The 24,229-nt window shown below is 46.6% G+C and overlaps 1 protein-coding gene across 5 annotated transcripts in view; it reads right to left on the bottom strand.

Annotated features, from left to right (window-relative positions):
* Nucleotides 1-12,393: 12,393 nt before the first annotated feature.
* The window catches only part of DCLK1 (doublecortin like kinase 1), a 384,157-nt gene continuing 372,321 nt past the window's right edge, over nucleotides 12,394-24,229 (bottom strand). For all 5 annotated transcript variants that reach the window (XM_066381031.1, XM_066381032.1, XM_066381034.1 and 2 more), the window contains one exon: nucleotides 12,394-15,750. In XM_066381031.1, coding sequence (XP_066237128.1) covers nucleotides 15,586-15,750 — 165 coding nt within the window. In that variant the 3' untranslated portion in view covers nucleotides 12,394-15,585. The remainder of the gene's footprint in view (nucleotides 15,751-24,229) is intronic.

Raw genomic sequence — 24,229 nt, forward strand, 5'->3', positions numbered from 1 at the left:
TAACAATCCAATTGCTTAATCATTCTTCCTCCCTCCATTTCTCTATCCTTTTGCTCCAAACATCTGTTAAGTTTGTCTTCTTTTATAGGTGTAGTGCCTAGTGCTTCCAAGTAAAACGTGGGAGAAATGAGGTCAGTTCCTTCAAGAAGTGTCAGTGTGGGGAGTCAGGCATTAAAGACACAACTGCCCTATAACTAAATGAGCGCTAATGGGAAATATTTCTAAACAGTACAATGGTGCGCAAAGCACTAAAGAGCCAGTTTTCCACTGGTGATGGAGGTGGGAGTGGTTAGCAGAGGCTTCACCAGGACAGAGAGGACCTAGTGAGGTCTTGCAGGAGGAGTAGAATTTGACTGGGTAGAGGAGGGGGTGTTGGGGAAAGACAGAAGCACAGGCAGCAGATGAGGTAGAAGAGAGATCACAGAAGCAGAAAAAGCCTTAACTTTTAAAAATAACGGTTTTACTCAGATCGAATGGCTTTAGCTGAGTGCATTAACATTTTGGTGTCTGTTTTTCCACCCCCCTTGGGGCTGAAAACAATGTTGCGCACCTCCAGGGGGCACCATTCACTTAGAATGCAATGAGATTGTTGCCCCCTAGTGTAGTGCAGTGGTAGCTTCCCCGCTTCTCACTTCTTACTCCCCTTGCAAGCTGGCTTCCAGGATCTGTCACTTTTTGGAAACTGAGTCTTCCCTATAAGTCAGAGCTTCCCAACTGCACACTGACTTGCTGAGAATAGGCCAGAGGTGCACCAGGTGGATGATCCCTCAACCCTCAGAGCACTCAGATGACTCCTGGGAAGCTAGTGCTTCTGTGCTGGTGACATGTGCCTCTGAGCAACCTCGCCTGGTTACCCCATTGGCATCACACAGATCGCATTTTCTGCTCTATCCTGACAAGGAACTGAGAAGCGCTGCTCAGGTAACTATTAACTTCCATATTGCTAAAGCTAACTGACATTTTTCTTTTAAGTCTTCAGTGTACTATGTGCCCTTGGCTTTCAAAATACAACCCTGCCCTGGGTCCTTCCTGCCTCTCTAGCTGCTCTGCCGTCTCTCTCACGCTCGCCTTCCCTTACCCAGTTGGTGAGTGCTGACACTCATCTCAGACATTCCCATCTATCAGCTGTTCCTACACTTAGATGACTTGCAGATTTAGTTCTGCTCTGGGCTTCAGACTAATTACTCCACTGCAGGCTAGAGGTCTCTTTTATGTGTCAATGTCTCCTCAGAAAGAACATGTCTAAAAAGGAGTTCAGCATCTACCTCCACTCCTTCAACTCATTCTTTTCCTGGGGTTCCCTAACATCAACTTCTGTAAGCTGGGGAACCCAGCGTCATCCCTGACAACTCCTGCTCAAACCCCACACATTCAAGTCCTGTTAAGAACAGCTCCCAAATATCCATCTTCCGCATCTCCGCGATTACTACCTGAATTATCGGCTCTTAGTTCTTATCCATACTGCTTTCCACCCCTATTTTCTTAGCTCCACCCTTTTACCTCTCTATACTGCAGCCAGAATGATCTTTTTGAAATAAAAATCTGATCATATTATATCACCAGCCCACCTCCAGCTTCAAACCCACCAATTACTTCCGGGCATAAAGAAAAACCGCTGTTCCGCCTGGAAGAGCCACCTAGCCCACCTGACTCTCGGTGTCTCACACCTTTCCCCCTCCACACTGCCAGATTTCAGAGGAGCCAGGGGTTGGTTTGTTTCTTTATTGTATTCTCGATACCCAGCATGATGCCTGGTGCATCATAGGTGCTGAATAACTGTTTATAAAGCGAATGAATGTCATATAAAGAAGCTTGCAATTTATCCTGTGGGCTTCATTGAAAAAAAATGTAAGCAGAAAAGATGATTGGACTCCTAAAAGCTCAGTCAACAGTTTTGAGACAAGATAGGTAGGCACTGAGGGGACTAGTTTGAAACCTGTCCTAATAATGCACTTTAGAAATGACGAGAACCCAAAGCAAGGCCGTTCCAGTGGCACCGAGGAGCAGAGAAGGCGTGTGGTGCTCAGAGGTGACACGGCTAGGACGCAGCCACTCGTTGGGGGTGTGCCTGGCTGGAGAGGCGGGCACCAGCCAACCCCGAGTATACAGAAAATGGAACTTGTTGGGAGCAGTTTTGGGCCTGATGAATTCAAGGTCCGTCTAAGATGTGCAGGGGGAGAAACGCAATGTGCTGCCATCTAGTTTCAGCCCTTTTTACAGTGGCTTCCTCAGCTTGCTCAACAGGCTGAGACTTCTTCTCTTAAAACAGAACACGTCTTGGAGTTTTATTTACTCCTCGTCTTGACCTGTGCTCTGTCAGCAGGTGCTTAGCCACTCTCTGTCCCCTGGCATCTCTGAAGCTGCTGATAATGTCTTCCTGAAGCCAAGCCTGGTGCACTTGGAGAGACTGGCTACACAGATGGACAATGCCAGACCGTGTCGGAAGAGAGAAGGTTACCCACAACCTGCAGCAACCAGCTCAGGAAACCAACCTCCTTATACATCACAAACAACCCAGGAAGCCCGTCTGCTCTGGGTCAAACTTGCAGGAAACCAGATTGCTGTCCTTGGTGACAATCTAGGAAGCTACACCTGACTTCTGTGACAATGGGCCCCAATGGCCAGGACTTGATTAATAACTGAAAGACTCCCAGCTTTTGTTTCTGCTACCAGCAGGTCCAGGACCAATCAGAGAAAGCCAAGTATGCCCCTTAACTAATCACATTGGTAGAGCTGACGTCTCAGATCTCCTTAGTCCACTCACAGCTTCCCTGTGACAATAGCCCCGATGAGGCACACCTGAAGCCTTCTCTTTTCCACTCTAATCTTTCCCAGTCCGCTTCCTGCCTTTGGGTGTATGCCTAAATGCATGGCTGACTCCTTTGCTATGCAAACTCAGAGTGAATAACATTTGCTTTTTATCTCTGGTTGTACTTTTATTCTTGTAGCCCTTCACTTTTTTTATCTTAGGAAGTCATTCAACTGCATTTAACACTACTAATCATCCCCTCTTTGAACTCACCATCTCTCTTGGCTCCCAAGCTCCCAACTTCTGACCTACAGTCCCCCATGCCTACGACATCTTTGCTTCCTTCAGGATCTCCTCTGCCAGAGGCTTTCAGGGTTCCCTCCTCAGTCCTCTTCCCCACATATATTCACAATTCTCCTTGGGCGAAGGCATCCACCCTTTGAGGTTGTAATGCCCACTCTTATTCGCCCTCCCAAACGAGTGTGTCCAGCCCAGGCTCGTTCCTGCTGCCTATCTCCTCGCAGGTGCTCCATAAACACTTGAGCTCAACATATTCAAACCTAGGGTCGCCCCCCTCCCCCCACCAAGCACACCCATCCTCTTCTCTTCTCTCCTCTGTTAGCTACATCACACTCACCAAATCACCCAAGTGAAATAAACAGTCTGCTGATGGATTCGGTTTTCTAGATATTTCCTTAGTGTATTTCCTTTGCTCCATTTCTATTGCCATAGCCCACTTTAAGACTTCACTATGACTCTATAAAATAGTACATGGGTCCCCTAACTGGTTTTCCAGTTGCCTTTCATGTCCCCTTTCAAACAATCCTTCACTGTACTGGCAGAGTCATCTTTTAAAAACATGAATCTCAATGTGTCACACCCTACCCCAAACCCTTTCATGTCTGCTCATCATTTAATACAGCATACGAGGTCCCCACGATGTCCTCCACGGCCACATTTCCTGCCATGCAGGCTTTGAACTTGATGACCTGAGCGGACACATTACATCATTTAAACCCTGAGCTTGTGCACAGATGTGAGTATATTCCCACGTGGTGTCAAAGCTTCTGTAATACTCTCACTTGTTGGTGACCTGTGGTCTTAGCTTAGAGTCCCAAACTGTTTGATGCTGAAGGAGAGAGATCTCTGCTCAGGGAGCTGGCCAGCAGGAGGACCATGTTGAATGGAAGTAGCTGCGGTTTGTGGACCTCAAAACTCCCTTCCTTGAAAAAACAACTTTATACTTGGCTTTGAAGTGTAGCTGAAACCAAACGGAGGAAAACACATGTTTTCCCAGAAGGGGAATTTCAAATTCTCACCCTCAGAAGTTTTCATCTGCTACACAAAGTAAGTCCCTGCTTATACTTACAAATGTGGCCCTCTCCCTCCTGTGACCCCACACCAGCTACGGGCGCAGCGGGCTCCCTAGCTCCCCAGCTGCATTCTGCTGTCAGCCAGGCCAACAGGAAGAAAGAAAGTCAGTATCGAAGGGCAACTGGCTGATTGTTAAAGCTGGGCCTCAGTGGAAGAAAGATAATGGTCCAGTGATCTCATAAGTAAACATTTTTAGGGTGCCAATAGCTGGCAGGCAGCCTTTTTCTCCCATCAGATATTTGTGAAGAGCATCAGCATTTGGGGGGCAGGCAGGGGACGAGAAACTCCTGCCGGAACTGCCGATAGAGGAACTTGTGCCCACAGAGGGAGGGCCTCATTCTTGCAGTGCCCGATCGTGCCTTCCGGATTTCCAGAAGGGCTTCTGAGGCTGACTGCTCAGATCTAATGTTACTGCAGCTGCCTCCGCGGCTTGCGGCAGACGGTGACGTGGGAGGCAGCAGAGGAGAGGGGTAACCAGAGCTCCAGGCGGCTGGCGCTGTCCAGGAACTAGGTCCCACGTTCCTGCAGACTACGAGGACAGCAACTGCAGGGGTGGGCATCTTCGCTGGGAGAATGCATGGCAGACACTTAGAAACGGTGAAGCTGCCTACAGCCAGAAGCTTGCTGCACCATAGGTGCCGGCTCCCGTGTTTGATCACCATGCCCCACATACACATGTATATGTACATATCACACATATACTTACATGCATGCATTCATGCACACAGAGCACACACACACAGAAAAACACCTACACACATACATATCTATACACATACACAAATCACAAGCACACACCACACACATACACATGACAGACACACTCAGGCACTGGTAACTAGATGGTCGCTCCACAAGGAAGCCAGTCACAGCCCCCAGGCCCCTGACCTCGTGCATCAGGAACCAGCAGGCAAACTTCTAGCAGCGCAGAGGCAGAGGCGTGCCAGGTCTGAGCTCTCAAAGCTAGCTGCTGTATTGCTACAAGGGAACTTAGAGTACAAAACAAAAAGCCCTCTGAACATCACACGTCCCCTGCCTCATGTCCCCTGCCTCACGGGAGTTCCTGGTGATTCATTGTATTCAAGACGCTTTTTAGGCTGGATTCGTGGCCCACAGAGCAGAAAACAGCCAACAGCCTTCCGTCAGCCATGCCCTGAGCACCTGGAAAGCAGTCTCTGATCCTCCGGCAGGCACACGGCTTTTCTTGTGAAAGCTAGCTTTCCTGAACATGACTCCCAGACATCCCAACCATAAGAGGCCCAGTAGGGGTCAAGGCCAGAGTTTGCCCAGAGGCTGGTCTGGATTTAGGGCCACATTAAAGAGAAGCGAAACCCTGGACTTTTATGGCGGAGAGGACACACAGTGTTCAGGCAGCAGATGTGTCTCTGGGGAGGAGAGCAGGTCAAAGCCTGAATGTCCTCATGCCCGGGGTTACCTGACGGTTTCATCTGAATCACAGACAAGTGGAGCCGGGCACTGGGGGGCACAGGAGCCCCCGGTGGGAGGCCCGACTCGGCTCCGCGAGGCCCTGGCCTCTCTCACCTGGAAATTTTCTGTCTGTTACAGTGAGCTCTGCAGACAGGCTGGAGACAGGGCTGAGTTGGATAATCTTGAATGTGACTAACAGGAGTAATCATTTGGGCCCAAGGGCATCTCATGCTGCTGTAGGCACTGGTGGGCTCTGGTTTGGGGGGCACACAGCGACCCCAGTCAGCTTACCAGGTAGCCTGAGGCTGTTCAGTGAACACACGGCCTCCAGCTGCTTGGTTGCCAGGGCTACGGGCCATTCACCCCCCTGTATAAATGCACCCCTGGACGTTCTGAGACCATGTTGCCGAGGTGACACCTGCCACTCCTTCTCCACCATGTCTGCCCTCTGCGGCTTCTCATCAGACATTTTCAGAGCAAGCTGGCTGAGAGAGGAAGGCCCTGTGGTGAGAGGGCCTTGCGAGGTAGCAGGGTTCAGGCACACAGACCTGTCAACAACACAGCTGCAGAGAGGCACTCTGAGGTGTGGGCAGTTCAGGGGAACTCACGAAACCAGTAGCAGGGACAAACCCGGAGCAGATCAGTGGAGGCAGGTATTGGAACGAGGCCTGCCATCTTGCGTGGGAGTTTCTGGTTTTCCAATTTCAGAAACCACTGCGAACTCTTTACCTTCCTCTGTGGAGTGAGGAGCAACAAGAGAAGCTATTGATGAAGCAAAGAGGGCTCACTCAGCAGGAGAGCAGGGGCCTTGGGAAAGGACCTTTAAAACAAACAAACAAAAACAATATCTACAAAGGCAAGAGCAGAGGGGCCTGGGTCGAGAGAGAAAATTGGGGAAGTGAGAATCTCTGGGTTGGTTTGAGCCTTAACTTACCTGTTGAAAATGAAAGGCTATTTCCCATTCTGAAGAACACACACGCAATGACAAGTTCACCCCTTAAACAGAAGAATCCAACAAATTAACGGGCAATTCTGATGGAATAACGAAGCGTCTCTCGGGTGGAACATTCATTACGCCCTGCTGTAGAGACAGGTGACAGTGTGAATTTGACCAGGAAGAAGGTGAGAGCTATTTTTCAGGGTCAGTGGCTCACTCTCTCTCTCTCTCTTTTCATAAGTGAACCAGCGCAGGAGAGAAGGGTATTTCCCTGTGAGCAGCGAGCTGACAAGCTCTGTGAGTTGGAGATTTTGCTCCTTTCAGGAAAGGGTTAACATATGGCCTCATTGTTTGCTCAGAGAGGCTGCCTCCTGCTCTTGCTGTGATCACCAATTAGGATCCATGTTATTTCAGGAAGTGTCTTTAATGCCCCTCAAGAGCCATCCACCCCGCTCTACTTTCTCCTTAGCCAGCCTAGGTGACCCGGCATCTGGGGCTGTTGCATGTTTACATTTACTTACCACTTTTGGAGCACAGACAATGAGGAGGTGGGGCCGCCCCCAAGCCTGCCCTCTGCCATGACAGCCGAGGGCATATGAGGCACTGCTGCCTGGCCTCGGTGGGGCTGACATTAGGCCTCCGTCTCACCGATGTCTGGCTTGTCCTCTAACTATATTCTGGTGGCTTGAAATGCATTCCTCCTTCCCTTGGCCCATTACTGCTTCTCCTTCAGGTCCTCGTTCTGCGGCACTTTCTGGAGGAAGCCTCCTCTCAGCGTCCCGTCACCGTTAGATGGCCTTCCTGAGTGCGCCCAGTGTCCCGTGCTCTCTGTCACAGCCCGGGTCATGCCGCAGGGTGCCTCTCCACTCCCTCCTGTCCTACACACAGGCCCTTGACCTGGGGAAGGCAGTGCTTAGGGCTTTTATCTTGTCATCCAGGTGGAGCCAGCAAAGAAACGGGCACCTGATAGGAACTTGCTGGGAACGGAGGTAGATGACTCGAGGTAGATGACTTGCCCTAGATGGCTGATGGGGGAGGCCCCCTCCCCAGACTGAAATTCCCTTCAGTGCCAGTTCAGGGTATGTCCTTCCAGGAGGTGGGGCATGAGTTCTCTAAGGGGAATCTTGAAAGGCAAGGAAAGAATGAATGGACAGGGAAGCGTGGGAATCCGAACCTTGGAAAATGCCCACGTCCTGCTTAGAGAAATGTGCTGATGCTACCATCATCGGGACCTTACTATTCACCCTGTCACAGGGCGGGGGAGGGGGGCCGCTCACCTGCATGAGGATGTAGAAAGGACCAAAGTCATGCTAAATCCACACTAACTCATGTTCTATGACTCCCAGAGAGCTCTCCTGGGACGGTTGGGAGGGACACACTGGTAGACATGAATATTTTTCCTTCCTTTTAAACTCTCCAAATGTACTCCAGACCTTAAGACCACAACAACTTCAGTCTAAGGCGGCCATCATGTCCTTTCTCCTCCCCTCTCTTTCTGTCTCTCCCTCTCTTGCCTCTTTTCTTCCCTTTCCTCCTTTTAAGGGTTTTCTAAGAGTGACATATGAATTGTTGTGACAAAAACAGCTACAAACATGTGTGTGTGTGACTGATGGTTGGCTTGTAGACAGCCCACACAGTCTATACATGCTGAGAGAGCCAGTGCTGGGCTGGTAGGGAGGCTGTGCCCTGGACACACTCCATTCAGCCATCTGTGAGCAATAAATCAGGCACCTCAACCCATGGCCATCCAGAGTGGAAGATTTCTCGTGAAATCCGAGGTACTTGAGAACAAAAATGGTGCCTTGTTCATCTTAGCTTCCACCACACACAACTCACAGGAGTCCTTGATAATGCTTGTTGAATAAATGGACACAGTTCAGTCTCCATTCATGACAAAGTTTAAGGTTTTGTGCTAATTACAGATGGCAGAGAGCACTCTGGGAGGGCTCACACCTCAGAGGCCAGGAGCAAAGCCAAGAGTACCCCTGGGTTTGCGCACCACTGAACAGGCAGATGGTAACCGCACATCCTCAAGTGAGACACTCCGTGTTACTGTCAACATGGTCTCCTGGATTGTGGGTGGCTAAGTACCTGAACCCTGCTCCGAGACTCACGGAATAAATGGCAGGCCTTCCAGACAGAGATCTATTTTCTTGTCTTTAAAGTCTTCAAACCCATAGTAAAAATAAAAATGGACCATGGAGTTTCCCTTTCCTAAGCCACAATGAAGCGCCTCACGTGTCTTTGGCACTTACTCAAGAAACGTTTGAATGAATGATTTGAACGTGCAGGCAAGCTGGCAGAGACATCTGTCACAGTGCTGATGGCCAGCATGGATTCGGCTGGTCCAGCTGGCTGGGCGGGGTTCCCTGTCTACCTCGGTGCTTCTCGCAGAGCTTAGGAAAAGGGGCTCCCTTCTAAGATAGAGCAAAGCTTTTATTTATTTATTTTTTTGCTGTTTAAGAAGATGTTATAAGACATTTCCTGGGGTGCTGTTTTACCCATTTCTTGTCACCTGTTTACCTCCATTTGCATAATTCTTTATCTATACATAACAAATCCCACCTTTCCAACTACCAGCCATCCGGAGTTGTGGAATACCTTCTTTTCCCAATGTCCTTACGTGGCAGGAATTTCCCAATGTTCCTATCAGTGTCAACCCCAGGGCTGTTTTCTGAGCCAGGGCCCATTTGTCCAATGGCAGGTTTTTTGGCAGAGCTGTGAGCCTCATAAAACAAGGTAGTGATCCTTAGGAGGCAAAAGAACCCTGGATCTCACAGCAGAGGAGCAAAAGGGAAGACCCTGCAGTGGCAGCAGCGGGTAGATGGCAGGGAGGGTGACTGCTAATTTTATAAGCACTGGAAAAAATTCTGGCACCTTCATAGGACACCAGGGGACCAGCAGTCCCTGCTGCCAGCCAGCATTTCGATCTCTTAGCATCGAAAACATCACAGAGAAAAGAACTTTATTCCATTGTGCTATCTTGCAATTCTCTCTAACGTCAATACTGCATGTGGAAGGCCTGATGGGAGATTGCTATAAAAATAATAGCTAATTAGGGGTTGGTGGATACAGCAATCAACTTCCCTGGAGAGCTTGTGCACGTAGGTTAAAGGATAAAATTGAGCTGAATTATATTTTGTTTCTCAGTGTTTATGCAAGTCACTTGGCCCAGGCAGGAAGGTAATATAGGAAAAGGGACATTTTTGGAATAGCTGTTTTTGAATTATGCTCATGAAACACACACTCTGCCGTGGAGGGCATGTGGGAAAGCTGCATTCTGACCGCATGACTAATTTTTAAAGCCTTGCATAGAGAGAGTTCTCCCCAAGAACACAGCTGGGTTGTTCCTTTGTGGACTGAATGTATCAGCTATGAATTAAGCTAAAGCGAAATTTTATTCCAGCATGGCAAAGTGAGCCGGGGAGCGATGCTGTGGCCGGGGTGCTACGTAGTAGTTCATACACCGGCACTATTACTTTATTCACTTTTAGAACATGTTTTACATAAAAACAGGCAACATCAAAAAAAAAAAGCTCAGTTGACAAATGAACATAATATATCACAGATGACTTCATTCCACATTAACCTACATTTATTAGCTTAAACTGAGAGATTAGGGGGGGAAATTGGATTTCATTCCAGCTTTAATCACGGATACAAATCATTTGAAAAGTTATTTTATTAAGATTCTCAAAATAAAAAATTAAGCTATGCCATTGAGTCTATGCAGAAGTTGATAAATTGAGTATTTTCAAAGGAAACATTGAATTTTGTTTCTGGTACCAAATTGAATCCTTTCAGAACCTTGTTTTAATGTGTCAAGTTCCTAGCCCACCTTTTTAGTATGCGTGAGCAAAAATACTCTTTAATTTCACACTCAACTAATCCTTTAATAATTTTCTTTCAGACAGAATGAAAAGTGCTATTATTAATTTCCTAATAACATTTTTAAAAAGTTATTGAGGATATGACTCTAACCTTGGATTGGTTTCAATTTCTTTTTATTTTTTCTAGAATACATCAAAGATTAATGTCAATGGCAAGTGAGAAATTGTCCCCAGAGAACTATTCAAGATCTTTTCTTACCACATTGAATTGGACTGAAATAAATTGACATTATAGCATCTTTATCATCACTTTTGAAGTCTTACTTTTTATTAAGACCAACAGCGAAGGCTATCTTTTTTTTTTTACTTTAAATTAATGAAGTATATCACAGAAAAAATCCACGTATATACAATTTTACATTGAAGCACCAGTAAGGGTCGTGATGTCAGCTGACCAACAAAGAACATTGTGGAAGTTTGCAGGTTGGTTTAATTGCAAAGATGACTTTTACTTTAGGGAAAAAGAATGAAAGAAAGAATCTTTCTCAATGCGTCCAAGGGCAAGATATTGAAAATCTCATGATCAAAACACCTGTCCGTCAGAAACTCCCTCACTGAAAAATGATCAGTGCAGTGAGAAAGCCCCCAACAATGACAGCAAGGATGGGGTGGGCAGGGGGTGGAGGGGAACAAAAACAAGGGGGAGAGCATCTCACCCCAACCAGAGGCATCTTAAGCCTCTACATTGAATGTCCTGGATCCCACCAGTTTAGGATCCTTAATGTTACTCCGTGTGTGGTTGCATATTTGACATATTAAAAGGAGAAAGAAAAGGCCCCAAAGCACCTCCACCTCAAGTATGTAATTACACACAAATGAAAGGGTCTGTGACAGTCCTCAGGATCCCACGAGTACCGAATTGAAAGCTTTCAGAAACTGTGTCGTGTATAAGCACCATCCAGCCACGTTTTAAAAGCACATTTGCCAGATCAAGTGTCTAGTGTGTCCTCAGAAGTTGTTGATTTACTTGCTTTTAAACAAAAACAGTTTGAAATCTGTTAATTTACACTCTTTTTATCATATCTGAATTGGTAAAACATGTTACTTTTGGAAGTGCTTTTAATCACTATTGTCCCCAACAGACTAGAATGGCTTCAGGAAACTTGGTAATTAAGAAACCCCCGTCTGCAAACGAGGCATCTATCTGACCCTGTGTCACAGCTTGCACAGTAAGGGCTGTCTGAGGGTGTTTTTCCCAAACTCCCGATGCCAGTGGTAGACAGCACAGGGGTAAAGCTAACCTTTGAACTGACCATCTTTAAGTTTTTAAAAATCTTTGATCAGACAAAAGAAGAAATAGCATGGAACATTTAAAAATTTAATAATTTACAAATTATAGAAATGACATGTTGACAATCTATGCCAGTTGACTTACTATTTCTATTTTTTGAAATCTACCTCTAGATGAATGATTACATTAAAACTATCATTTTGGATCTTGAAATCACAATGAAGGGAAAGACATCAGGTTATTTTGTTGTTCTTTTCTTAGGAGATCTGGGGAGGGAGGAGCGGACAGTGCGCCTTTGCTGGAGCATGGGTCCTCTAGACCAGAGCAAACCAGCCTGGGGCACCTTTTTATGGTCAAATTGAAAACCTTTGAACGTAGTTAATCATGAAAATTCGACAGATTCTTACCCTGAGAAGGGCTAGCAGGCAACACAATATTAAGAAAGCTCTCCCTGAAGCACAATCGCACTGCAGCACGGGGGATAGAGTTGACCAATGGGTGCCCTTGGCCAGCAAGCAACTGTGATTTAATGTGTGCGAGCCTTGGACATACGGTAGCTATGAGCTTACCGTGACCCTCTGAGCTAAGCCAATTTTTCTTTCTTCTTTTTTGTTCCCCAACTGAAATATGCTTCCAAGGGTAAAGAACTGCAATTTTAGCCTTCATTCTTGTATATATTGCTTTCTTTCAACAATATCTGATGGCGCTGTTAACCACAACCCGGGGTAGAGGTGGGGTGTGCCGCACACATTGCATGAGGTTTCACTGAAGACAAAACACCGAGTGTTTTCAGTAGTTTATTTGCATTTTTCTCTGCTTATTTTAATATGCACCATGTGTAAGGTAAACGAGGGCTACTGTAAAAACATTTTCAATGACTGAAATCTTACTTTTCCTTCTAATTATTTGGAGCAAATCACATATTCATTGATCATGATGCATAAAAAGATTTCTGTTACAATGTCGAAAAAGAAAAGTATTCATCAAGATGAACAGTTCTCATCTACAGAAATGATTTACACCAATGCAAGTAATGAAAGAGTTCTCTTCACTAGTCTACTGTTGAACTGAAAAGTCGGATCTTAAAATTCCCTTGAAAATACCATATGGCTGGTCATGTATTAATAAAGGAAAGACAGTCCCCATCACCAGACCACCACCATGAGAGCTATAGTAAATGCTTAGGAAAAAAATATGGAAACACTTGTGGTAATGATTCAATTGATAATTACAGAGATACACCGCCATAATGGTACATATTTATTGGATGGTAACATGAAAAAAATAAAAAGATCAATTTGGTTAAAGAAATTCCTTAAAGAACACCACCACTTAATTATTTCAAACTTGAACTATCCCAAGAATGTCATGGAAAAGAAACCCCAAAATTAGAAAGCACTGGCTAAAAGCAAAGCGGGCTGGATACCAACGTCATCAGCATGCCTTGTGCTTATCTGTTAATCCTCTGAGTACGTCTCTGCCATTCCGGATCTTGGTAGCTCGATGCTGAAAAGGTTGCATTCCATCTGATCACTCAAATAATTTCTACTTGACAGGTCACATACCACTGTTTATTCAGCATAGACCACAGATTCTTGGGCAACTGTGGCAGGTTCCCCATGCTAAACCGGCCCTGCATTCTTCCCAGCCACCCACTGCAGCGTGTGGAAAACACACCAGTTTCACACGGGCCACGGTCTCCCAAGATGCAGAGGGAAGGAAAAGGCCTGAGCCATGCACGGCAAGTTCTCTACACTAGAGGCAGTAGCAATACATATAACGCCCATGGGAAAAGCAGGGATTCAGAGCAAGAGAGGAGAGTAACCTACTGCAGGAAGGTCTCTACTCGTCAGATTCTTCACAGTCACACATTCAGAGTGGGGGCCACGCTGTATGGTGACTCCAGCGTTACTCAGAACAGCACCTTGCTTTATAGTGCTGGAGAAAGCAGTCATTTCTGACCAGTTTGGTGCACTTTACTGGTGAGGAATCCTTCTTCATACCAACACCCTCCCTGGTATTCTGCTCTCCCCCCGACACACCCCAAAACCTGATTGAGTTGTGCTACTTTGCAATGTGTGTTATCATTTCAGGAATCTCTAAAAAGTGTGTGTGTGGGGGGGGGGAGGGCTCTCGAGAAATAATCTACTGCTTATGTGTCAGGACAACACAGACCAAGGAATAAGCCTAAATGTAGAAGAGCAAAGAATGAGGGAGCTATGTTGCAAAAATCATGACACGTTTTGATCTTAAAATCTATATATCAATACAGCCTATAGTTCATGAGTCGAGGAGTGAAACGCAGCCGTTGAAGACCAACGTGTGTCTGAAAATAAAGGACTGACTATAGAAAGGCTGGAGACCTTCAGATATTGAAGTGTATTCAAAACGGAAACAATAGCGCTATTCAGCCATCCAGATGCAAATTTGATGAGACATCCCTCATTGGTTTTCTCCTGGAACACAAAGTTGAGCAAACCTTAGGAGGACATTGAGTTGGGCCCCTGCCTCCAAGACACCATGGCTACCCTCATCTCTAAGCACTGCAGTAGCGAATAGGAGGCCCCCATCCTGAAAAGCACCACATTCCTGAAGAAACTCAATGGAGACACAGGGCTAGGGAGAAAGATTCCACAACCGAAGTGAAAATTCAGGTCTCAGACGAAACTTGGCCCATGGAGAGGAAGCCCTGTCCCTCTGCATAGCTCAAGACCACGCTACACAAGGTCACCTTAGAAGGATAGAAGTTTGATCCTTGGGGGTACCCTCCAGTTCTCCTATCCTGTTCCTCCTGGGAGATTATATATACAACCTAACGGTGCACATGAACTGATCTTACCAGTGGTTTGCTTCCTTAAAACCCATTTAAAAAAACATTCTGGGTCATTTTCTCACTGTGCTTCCTCCTTGGCCAGCTTGCAAAGCGCTTTGCCACTAGTCCCCTGCACCCCTGCACGCCTCTGGATGGATGTGATCCTCTCTGTGAACGTCACATTGAAGACTGCAGTGCATGAAAAAGCAGGTGAGAAAAAGACCAGGCTCTTATTTCCTCTTCCTGTTTGCAATCCCAGCCCTAAAGAGCACCTGGCAATTTATTGCTCTTTTCCACCAGGTTTTTTTTTTTTTTCCTGTAGATGTCTCACAGCAAGCAAGCAGACTCTCCTTCGGCAAGCACCAGACAAGACGTGTGGCTCCCCGAGGGTCTGCAAGGGCACCGGGTGTGTCTGATGTGGACGCAGCATTTCTGGGGCGTCGTCAGCACGTCTTCATATGGAGACGGTTTGGGGGAGGGGCACCATCTGTTCCTGTGGTCGGGCTGTTCGCCACCGATCCAATTCCCTCCTCTTGGGATGCAGGACTTGTGGCAGCTGACAGTCCTGCCTCTAACGAAAGAAGTCTTGCTCTTAATAGGAGAGTGAAGACTAGGGAAGGGGTGCTTATACCTCAGTTACAAACCTGCCATGTTCTAAACCCACAAAAGAGGACAAGCGAGGGATCATCCTAGGTGCCCTTCTTGTCCAGATATCTCAGCATCTAAAAAGCACCCCTTGATCTGCAGCAAAATCAAGGAACGTGTGTATACATCCAAAGGCCGGGGAAGATTCTCCGAGGGGTCGCTACACACCCCGGGCACACAGAGGGTGAGCATGTGCTTATTACACACTGCAGAGCCTAGTCTGACTGAGGGGAAAATTCATTGTTTCTAAGTTTAAAAGAGTTGCAAAGTAGCCTTAACCCTTTGAGGATCCCATTAGCAGCAAGTCGCCATCTTCACAAACAACATGTCACTATCTCATTCAGCCCAGGGAAATCGCTAAGAAGATACCCAGAAAACACACGTTCTGTTTGGCCATCCGAGCACTGCGTGCTACACAGACCAGATGAAACCATTTTTTTTGTTTGTTTTTAACATAAATTTTGGGGGGAATCAGAGTCTCAAAGGGTTAGGCTAGGACTTGGAGTACAAAGGGTCTCATTAAAAGGGGGAGTTGGGAGAGCGAACAGTCTCCGAGGAGCTGGGGGAGTAGTCTTCGGATTCCGAGTTGAGCTCAGGAGGAGCCGGCTGCGCCTTGTACTGCGCCCTCACATCCTGGTGGCGTCTTCTTCGGAAAACCTGCCTCTCCTTATCAAGAGCGGTGGTCTAGCAGGGGCATAAAATGAGAAAGAGGACAATTAGGCCTAAGGAAAGGGCACAAGAAACTTTCTGAAATTTCCTGAGGTCAGAAAAATACGCTGGCCAAGTTTCACCCGTCCCTTTTGGCTCACTTTGGTTGACAACAGTGATCACCGCTTGAGAAGCAGGGCCTCTGCTCCCCGAGATGTAGCTCCTAGGAGCACCTGGTCATGACAGCGACGACGGACACAGGCAGGATGGATGATGTCGTGGGTCAGCCTCGCCCCGCCCTACCCAAGCCCCCCAGCTCCTCCTCTGTGCCCTCTGGTGGCTCCCAGGCTGGCCAGGGGCCCTGGCAAGTGGGCACCCGGCAAGGCCCCAGTGTCTGACCTGTGAGGACACCTGTGTGCTTCACTCCTCAACACTCAGCTCAGGCGGCTGTATAATAAAGATAAAGGTGATGAAGTTGTCAGACACGGAAACAGAGCCACCAGCTCATCCAGCTATTTTAGTGCCTTCTCGTTCTAAATTACCTTATTATCTTGCTGATGAAGGAGTGTGGCTGAATCTCTGGGAAGAATTGTTTGAATTTTAATGAAACTAATGCCAGAAATGGAAAACTGCTTTGAATGCAATTAAACCTCTCCAAGGATTGTACTTTACAAAGTTCATTTCCCTTGTAGTATGCGGTGATTTATGAAACCGAGACTCAATTCTGTAGGCTCTGCAGCTCCTGGTCATGCCTCCTTCTCCCAGAGAGCCTCAGCGCATCTCCGGGATGTGCCACCCAGCCGCAGCTCTGGAAGTTATTATGACATCAGAACTGGGAACAGCATGACTTTGTTACAGATTTAATGGGTGTGGGAGGAACAAGTCATTACAGGGGGAAAAAAAACAAAAAAGGAAAACCTGACACAGAGCACAGAAGAGCAGGTAGAAAGCCTGAGAAAAAATATAGAACACATATAAAAGTTGAAGTCGTCCTTGTTTGAAAGTCCCTCTTTAAAAGGATGTAGCCTGGAGGTTATTCTGCTTTTAAGAGATTACTTTCCCTCTACAGGGATATAGACCACCATTCTTCCTCTTGAAAATTTACTATTAGCTTCTTCAAAGAACAGAGATAAATTTATAGCCAGCCTGGTCCTTGAGAACAAAGTGAAAACTAAGCCCCCTCATACAACGGCAGTCTAGCATTAGAGCAATCTTAGATCTAAAGTAGGCAATCAAAGTTCCAGAATGAAGTAATAAAGAGGGAAAGAGAGGCAGGGTGCAGAATCCATACAGTAAATGGCTTCGTTAGGCTGAGCTGCTCCGCTTTCAAAACTATCCGCAGAGTAGGTACCAGCGTTATGAACTCAATGGAGGAGATGAAGTTTAATAATTCACTTCTGGTTTCGCTAGATTGTTAATACAGTGATTCAATAAATGGTTTGTTGAGATGTCTGTTTTATTCTTCTACTTGTCAAAGTTTTAAGGACCCTCATATATACAGATCTTAGTCTTATACCGACTGATTTTATGTTATCTTCAGCATCATAAACGAAAATTCCTAACCTTATTTAAAATGCTGTAAAGTCACTACATAGGGTATTTTTGCTCTCAAAGCAAACTGAAAATGTTCTGTGTGTGGAGATGAATGTTTGTGAAAAAATAAACCCACATGTATTTAATCTGACTCACATAATAACCATGTTGTCATTAATCCGATAGTAATATAAATGTTTCTCTTGCTTATAAAAAATATTTCTAGTTCTGCCTTCTTGAGGAAGAAGAAAGCCCTTGGTACTGGAGTGAATACAGACTAGTGAACGAAGAGGCTTGCTAGGGTGGGAAGGGAGCAGCTGGACATGGACTCATCGATGCTGAGTCCGGCTCCATCCACTGTGGGCTGTGTGCCCTGCCCCTCAGTTCCCAGTTGATGAGCAGGGCTAATCCCTTCCTACCCTCCCAGAGTTGCTATAGGTCAAGATGGACATGCAGATGCTTCCTACGGGGGATAATGTTCCCAGAAATAGAAGAGTTTTTTTTTTCTTTACAATTTGATGTAAGATATTGTTTTAAAATTAAGAGGGAGGCCCTGGCCGGTTGGCTCAGTGGTAGAGCGTCGGCCTGGCGTGCAGGGGTCCCGGGTTCGATTCCCAGCTGGGGCACACAGGAGAGGCGCCCATCTGCTTCTCCACCCCTCCCCCTCTCCTTCCTCTCTGTCTCTCTCTTCCCCTCCCGTGGCGAGGCTCCATTGGAGCAAGGATGGCCCGGGTGCTGGGGATGGCTCCTTGGCCTCTGCCCCAGGCGCTGGAGTGGCTCTGGTTGCGACAGAGCGACGCCCCGGAGGGGCAGAGCATCGCCCCCTGGTGGGCAGAGTGTCGCCCCCTGGTGGGCGTGCCGGGTGGATCCCGGTCGGGCGCATGCGGGAGCCTGTCTGACTGTCTGTCCCCGTTTCCAGCTTCAGAAAAATACAAAAAAATAAATAAATAAATAAAATTAAGAGGGAGCCCTGGCCAGTTGGCTCAGTGGTAGAATGTGGCCAGGTGTGTAGATGTCCTGGGTTCAATTCCTGATCAGGACACACAGGAGAGGCAACCATCTGCTTTTCCACCCCTCCCCCTTTTCTTTCTCTCTCTCTTTCTCTCTCTCTCTCTCTCTCCTCCCCACCCACAGTCAGTGGCTTGATTGATTTGAGCACATTGGCCCCATGCATAAGGATGGCTCTGTGGAGCCTATGCCTCAGGCACTAAAAATAGCTCAGTAGCAAGCATGGCTCCAGATGGGCAGAGCATTGGCCCCAGATGGGTTGCTGAATGGGGCACATGCAGGAGTCTGTTTTTCTATCTCTCCTCCTCTCACTTGGAAAAGGAAGAAAAAAATAAAATTAAATCAAGAGGGAAACAGTGCAACATAAAGCTCATATTAGAACTTACCTCAGAATACTTCCTTCCCCCCAACTCTCATTGGCACCTTCTCCATATTGACCTCACCTCCCCATAATCTACTCAATTACGGCAAGTTAGGTTCTTGGCTGCAGCCACTGAGATAGGCCATTTCTCTACGAATACTATAATTCAGCAGAAGCTGAAACGGTATTGAGTCCCTGTTCGGATACCAGTCCCTTCAGTATCACCTTCATTTCTCTGCATCCTTATCAGGGCAATCCTATTCTCTTCCTTACTTGTCTCTCTGCCTGGACAACCCTTGCCCTGTCCCTTTTAAGCGGTCAGTTCTAGCCACTCCGACCAATCTCTCTAGTTAGCAGCTTTGTAACAGCTCGCCTCGGTGGGTGAGCCCCGGTGCTCGAGTGACCCCCTGCTTTCAGGTGCACTGTGGTCACCAGTAACTGCATGGCGGTTATTTCTGGAAATATATCATGTTCCATTATCATGTTTCAGGGAGTAAGGGTGTGTTGGTTGTTTCTGTTGGATTTATAGACTCTTAGAACTGAAAGACAATTTATAAAGCATTCCTCGTCCAATGCTTGGCCATCCCAGGCCAGAGAACTGAGGCCCAGGCATGTGGAGAGACTTCCCCAGCCTCCATTGCTAGGAACAGAACTTAGTTGTCCTGCATAAGGCCCATGCATTTCCTCCCACTCACTCTGACGTCTGCTGAGACAGAACACAGTGGGGCCAAGGCCTTCCAGCTGCACACCCCTCCGCTGTCAGCCAGAGCCGGCTGGGCAGCAGACCTGCCCTGAGGCGGCTGCCGAGGCCGAGAGACCGGGCTTTCCCATGCTGAGGACCTGCGACCTTCTTTCAGGGTCGCAAGCCGGGCTCCCTGTATGTACAATCCCATTCCGGACCAGTAAACTCTAGGGAGGCCTGGGTCTGAGATGGAGAGGCAGTTTCCAAGCCACCAGGGTCCTTGCAGTGTTCTCAGAAGCTACACAGTTAATGTTTGGGGCTCCCAGTTGACTTGCTCTTCAAGATGCTCCAAGGATGTTACTGTCCACAAGCCTCTCCTGCCTGGATTCCTGCTCCCTCTGCCTCCAGCGTCCTGGACTGTGATTTGCTTTAAGAACTTCCTCCTTCCCTGTGTTCCCTTGAAACCTAGTACAGGCGGTCCTCAGGTTATGACAGTCTCAACATATGTTTCGAGTTTATGACACTCATTCCCATAACATTTTTAAAAATTGAGACATGACTGTTTCAGCTTCCACCATTGGCACTGTACTTACGGACTATGTGGATGAACCAGTTTGGTTGAGCGTGGCGGAAGAATATGCAATATTCTTTTTCTGTGGCTCAGCTGTGTTTTTGTGTTCCAGATTATGATTTTACAACTGTGTCAGGGTAGGTAAATGACTTAGGCTAGGGTGTGTTTTGACTTACACCAAAATTCGGGTTATATCACTGTCATAGGAATAGAACTGTCATAACCTGAGGACCCCTTGTACTGTTGGCACTAGCCTCCTGCCTATACTGTCATCGACTCGAATTCATCATCTCCCCTGCCACGTGGTAGATGCTGTGGTGGGCAAGATCAAATTTTGGACACCTTCTCTGTGTTCTCCATAGTTCACAGCAGACAACAGATACTCTACAAAGGGAGGCAATTGAAATACAGGAAAATGCAACAGAGGTCACAATGTGTCTCTCCTGAGTACACAATGCCCCTCTGTCCTACACGCAGCTGAGAGATCAGTTATCCTCAAGGTCTGATTTATCTACAGCTCCTCATAAAGTCCAATTCCTTGTCCTAACATTCATAACACACTTACAGTAAAAATTTCCAGTGTCTTAATTCCCGTTATTATTCAAAATGACCCCGTAACATCTGTAGATTCACTGTTACCCATTTGATTTTCCTGCGCAGCATCCATTTACTCTGCTAGGTTTGAGTGTGCCTCAGTCCCTTGCGGACGTCCTTCGCTCTGCTCTGTGGCTCCAGGGAAGGTGACCCTGCGCCCCACCTCTGAGACGGGCCGGGTGAGCTGGCGACCTGGAGCAAGCCTCAACTTACTGCATCCCTCGGATCCCACGGCCAGCTCAGGACGGGCACCCAGCCCAGTGACAGGACCCAAGGAGGCTCTCGCCGGGACTTCGTATTTGTAAGGAATCCCAATTTTGGGAGCTGCCCCCACATCCTGGTTCCCCGTGATGCTCCAGCACAGGGAGGCAGAGAGGAGGGTATAGAAGAGACCAAGCTCTGAACGAGGGCTGAATCTGTCCACCAGCAAAGCCAGACCGAACCGTTGGACCCTCAGGATTTCAAAAAAGAACAAATTTCCTATTTGCTTACGCAGTTTGGGTTTGGGTTTTCCTTACTTGCAATCAAATAGCCCTAACGGATGTATCTGTGAATGTCCTTGAATCACACCCACCTCCACATCTTGGCTCAAGGTGCTCATCAACATGAAATGACCTCGCCTTTTTCCTGCCTGCCCAAAGTTATCTATTTTCTTAGATTTGATCAAATTTCACCTCCTGCATCATCCCCCCCCCAATTCCTCAGGCAAGCACTGTCTTGACCAAACTTTTGTCACTTCCTGTACACAGGACTCCTATTAGTTTTTTATATGTTCACTCCCCAAATACCACACAAGCTCCCCTGTGGTACAACCAGAAACTCATCTGCATCTTCAGAACAGCAGACTGTGGCACACATATTAAGAACTTATTAAATATTTCTTAATTAATACAGAATTAAATTATTTTAGATGATTATATACTTTCTGAGTAAAAAAAAAATAGAACCCCCAAAGCAACTCTTTAATACAAAAGAGTAAGAAGTTAAAAGTACTCTGAGTCAATATTTAAGAATACAATTTCTTTTTCAGAAACGATCCATGCTTATATTAGATAAAGTTAATATTTTCTACTAAAACTACCCATTGCAGTCCAATTGTTTGCCACAGTAAGCACTGTAATATATGAAATCTTTAGAATTTTAATTGTGACTATAAAATTATGGGCAGTTTAAATTTTACAACTGAATCCTGTATGTAGTTCAGGACAGATGAATTCAGCAAGAAAATACCATGTTTTATTTTGTTTTTGTTTTTTATCAAATATACACACACACACCAGTTGGCTCCTTTCCCTCATAAACACATTTGCAATGTGAGTTTTTCTCTGAAGTGCTGCATCATAAATGTAAATTCTGAGTCCTTCCTAACATTTCTGAGAGGCTACTTTCCTCTTTATCAATCACAAAACAGTACCAGATATCAAGCAGATAGGGTCTCTCCTCCCTAATGTCTATCTCGGTAAGGGAAGGTTATCCTCAGGTATTACCTTGACAAAGCCCTTAAAATTTAAGACTTCCGAATGGGATTATTATTATTATTATTATTATTAGTGTGTGTGTGTGTGTGTGTGTGATAGAGACAGAGTCAGAGAGAGGGACAGATAGGGACAGGCAGACAGGGAGAGAGATGAGAAGCATCAATTCTTCATTGTAGCACCTTAGTTGTTCATTGATTGCTTTCTCATATGTGCCTTGACCAGAAGGCTCCAGTCGGGCCAGTGACCCCTTGCTCAAGCCAGCGACCTTGGGCTCAAGCCAGTGACCTTGGGCTTCAAGCCAGCGACCATGGGGTCATGTCTATGATCCCACGCTCAAGGCAGCTACCCCGTGCTCAAGCTATCAAGTCCATGCTCAAGCTGGAGACCTCATGCTTTCAAACCTGGGTCCTCTGTGTCCCAATCCGACACTCTATCCACTGTGCCACCGCCTGGTCAGGCCAGGCTTATTATTTTTATTAGTCATCTTCCTTACGGCTTGTACCTTTGTCGGATCCAACATGAATGGACTTGCAGTTGAATCCCCAAGTGCTTCCTCAGAAAGTTATCACTTCTTAAGAGCTCGGTAAGAGAATCTGAAGCTCCTGTTATCACATTTTGGTGCTAATTATCACAGGTTAGAGGTGACCAAGAAATCTCTTGAGATTCTGGAGTTGTCCAGTAGTGACCAAATACGATATTCTAATCTATTTAAATAAAATATGTCCCCATTAACGACTGTTATCTGTATCCTGATCATAGCTAAATACGAGTGGCCTGGGGACTCTGGTAAGCAAAATAAACTGTTGACCAAATACAATGGTATAAGTAAACCAATATACACCTGTCCTACACAGAAGCACATGGCACATCCTTACCTCAGGCTATAAATCCCTGGTTCTCACAGTGTCCTTAAGAGCTGTTAGATCAAGTGTGAAAACTGAGGAACAGTAACATACTGTCATAACCTCAGCTATGCAGGTAGCTGCATACATAGTAGCTGGAAATAGAAATTAATTTCTGCCTGGTTTCCATGCCTGCTATAGACCAGGCGTGTATAAATAATAATGAGGACATTTATTCCCCTGATGGATACATCTACTGAATTTGGTCAGTGATCTCTTTTGTTACATCGAATGACCCTATATGCTCCACACAGTACTCAGATATTTTAAGTCCTTAATTTGGACATTAACTTAGGAAACCAGCATAAATACACAGGGCATGGCCATCTGGCATATCTATGCAATGTCAAAGGGGAAAAAAAGAGCATTCTGGGAGAAAGGTCCAGAATGAATCACAACTATGAACTGGAGAATTAGCTTTGTTTCTGCTGGTCTGTGTCACATAGCTCTGTAAATGCTCATCTTGTCTGGTAGCCTTAGCCAAATCCCCTTTGGAAGTGGCAGTCGGGGATGTCAAGAGAACAAGCTTTCTATCCTAGCTCAGCTAATTACCTGACCATGGACACAGTCCCTAAACCACAGAGCCCCGACTTCCCAGTCCACCAGAAAGGGGGTTCAGTTCCCCAGGGAAGCCTTCACCTACGAAACACTGAGAATATGCCTCATCTCACCATCCATCTGCTGCAATGGCCACGCTCTTCTTTTAGCAAACAATAGGCCGTACAGTGTACAGATCAAGAACACTGGGCCACGCTGTCGGGTGCGGGGCTGGCAGGGGAAGCACCTCTTTGGAGCTGTGAGGCAATGCTCTCTGTCAGGGCAGTCATTACTGCATTTACGTAACTGCATTTTCCAGAGGCACACGCTGACTGCTCTCCCTTTTTTACTTTTCTTAATTTATTGCTAGCCATCACAAACAGTCTTCATTTCATTAATAAAAGAACGATTCTGTGCACATTGCCGTTGAGGACATCCATTATTCATGCTCCCGGGAGAGGGTGGTGCGCACACAGGGCTGGAGCCCGCCCGGAGCCCTTGCCCTGCAGGCCCCACACACCACTGCTCGCCACTTCAGACATGTTTGGTTTGCCACTAAAATTAAACTGACAAATCGATGGAAAAACCCACCCTCCTCATTTTTATCTGGCTTACTGCCACGGTTATCACAATTGTTCTGTTTTGCTTGAATATCCTTTTTGGGGGTCTTGCCAGGAAGCACCAGTATCTGGATAGATGGGGATGTTGTATGTCCCTGGGGAGAACATGACCGTCCCAAGGGCCTGAGGAGGCCTTGTGGAATAAAGCCCCCTGCCCTGGCCTGCTGAGTCACGTTCTGGGTGCTCGCTCAACACCCAGGGCGTGAATGCTGGGGCTCCCTGGGCAGAG

The sequence above is a fragment of the Saccopteryx leptura genome, chromosome 4 (genome assembly GCF_036850995.1).
Source record: "Saccopteryx leptura isolate mSacLep1 chromosome 4, mSacLep1_pri_phased_curated, whole genome shotgun sequence".
Lineage (NCBI taxonomy): Eukaryota > Metazoa > Chordata > Mammalia > Chiroptera > Emballonuridae > Saccopteryx > Saccopteryx leptura.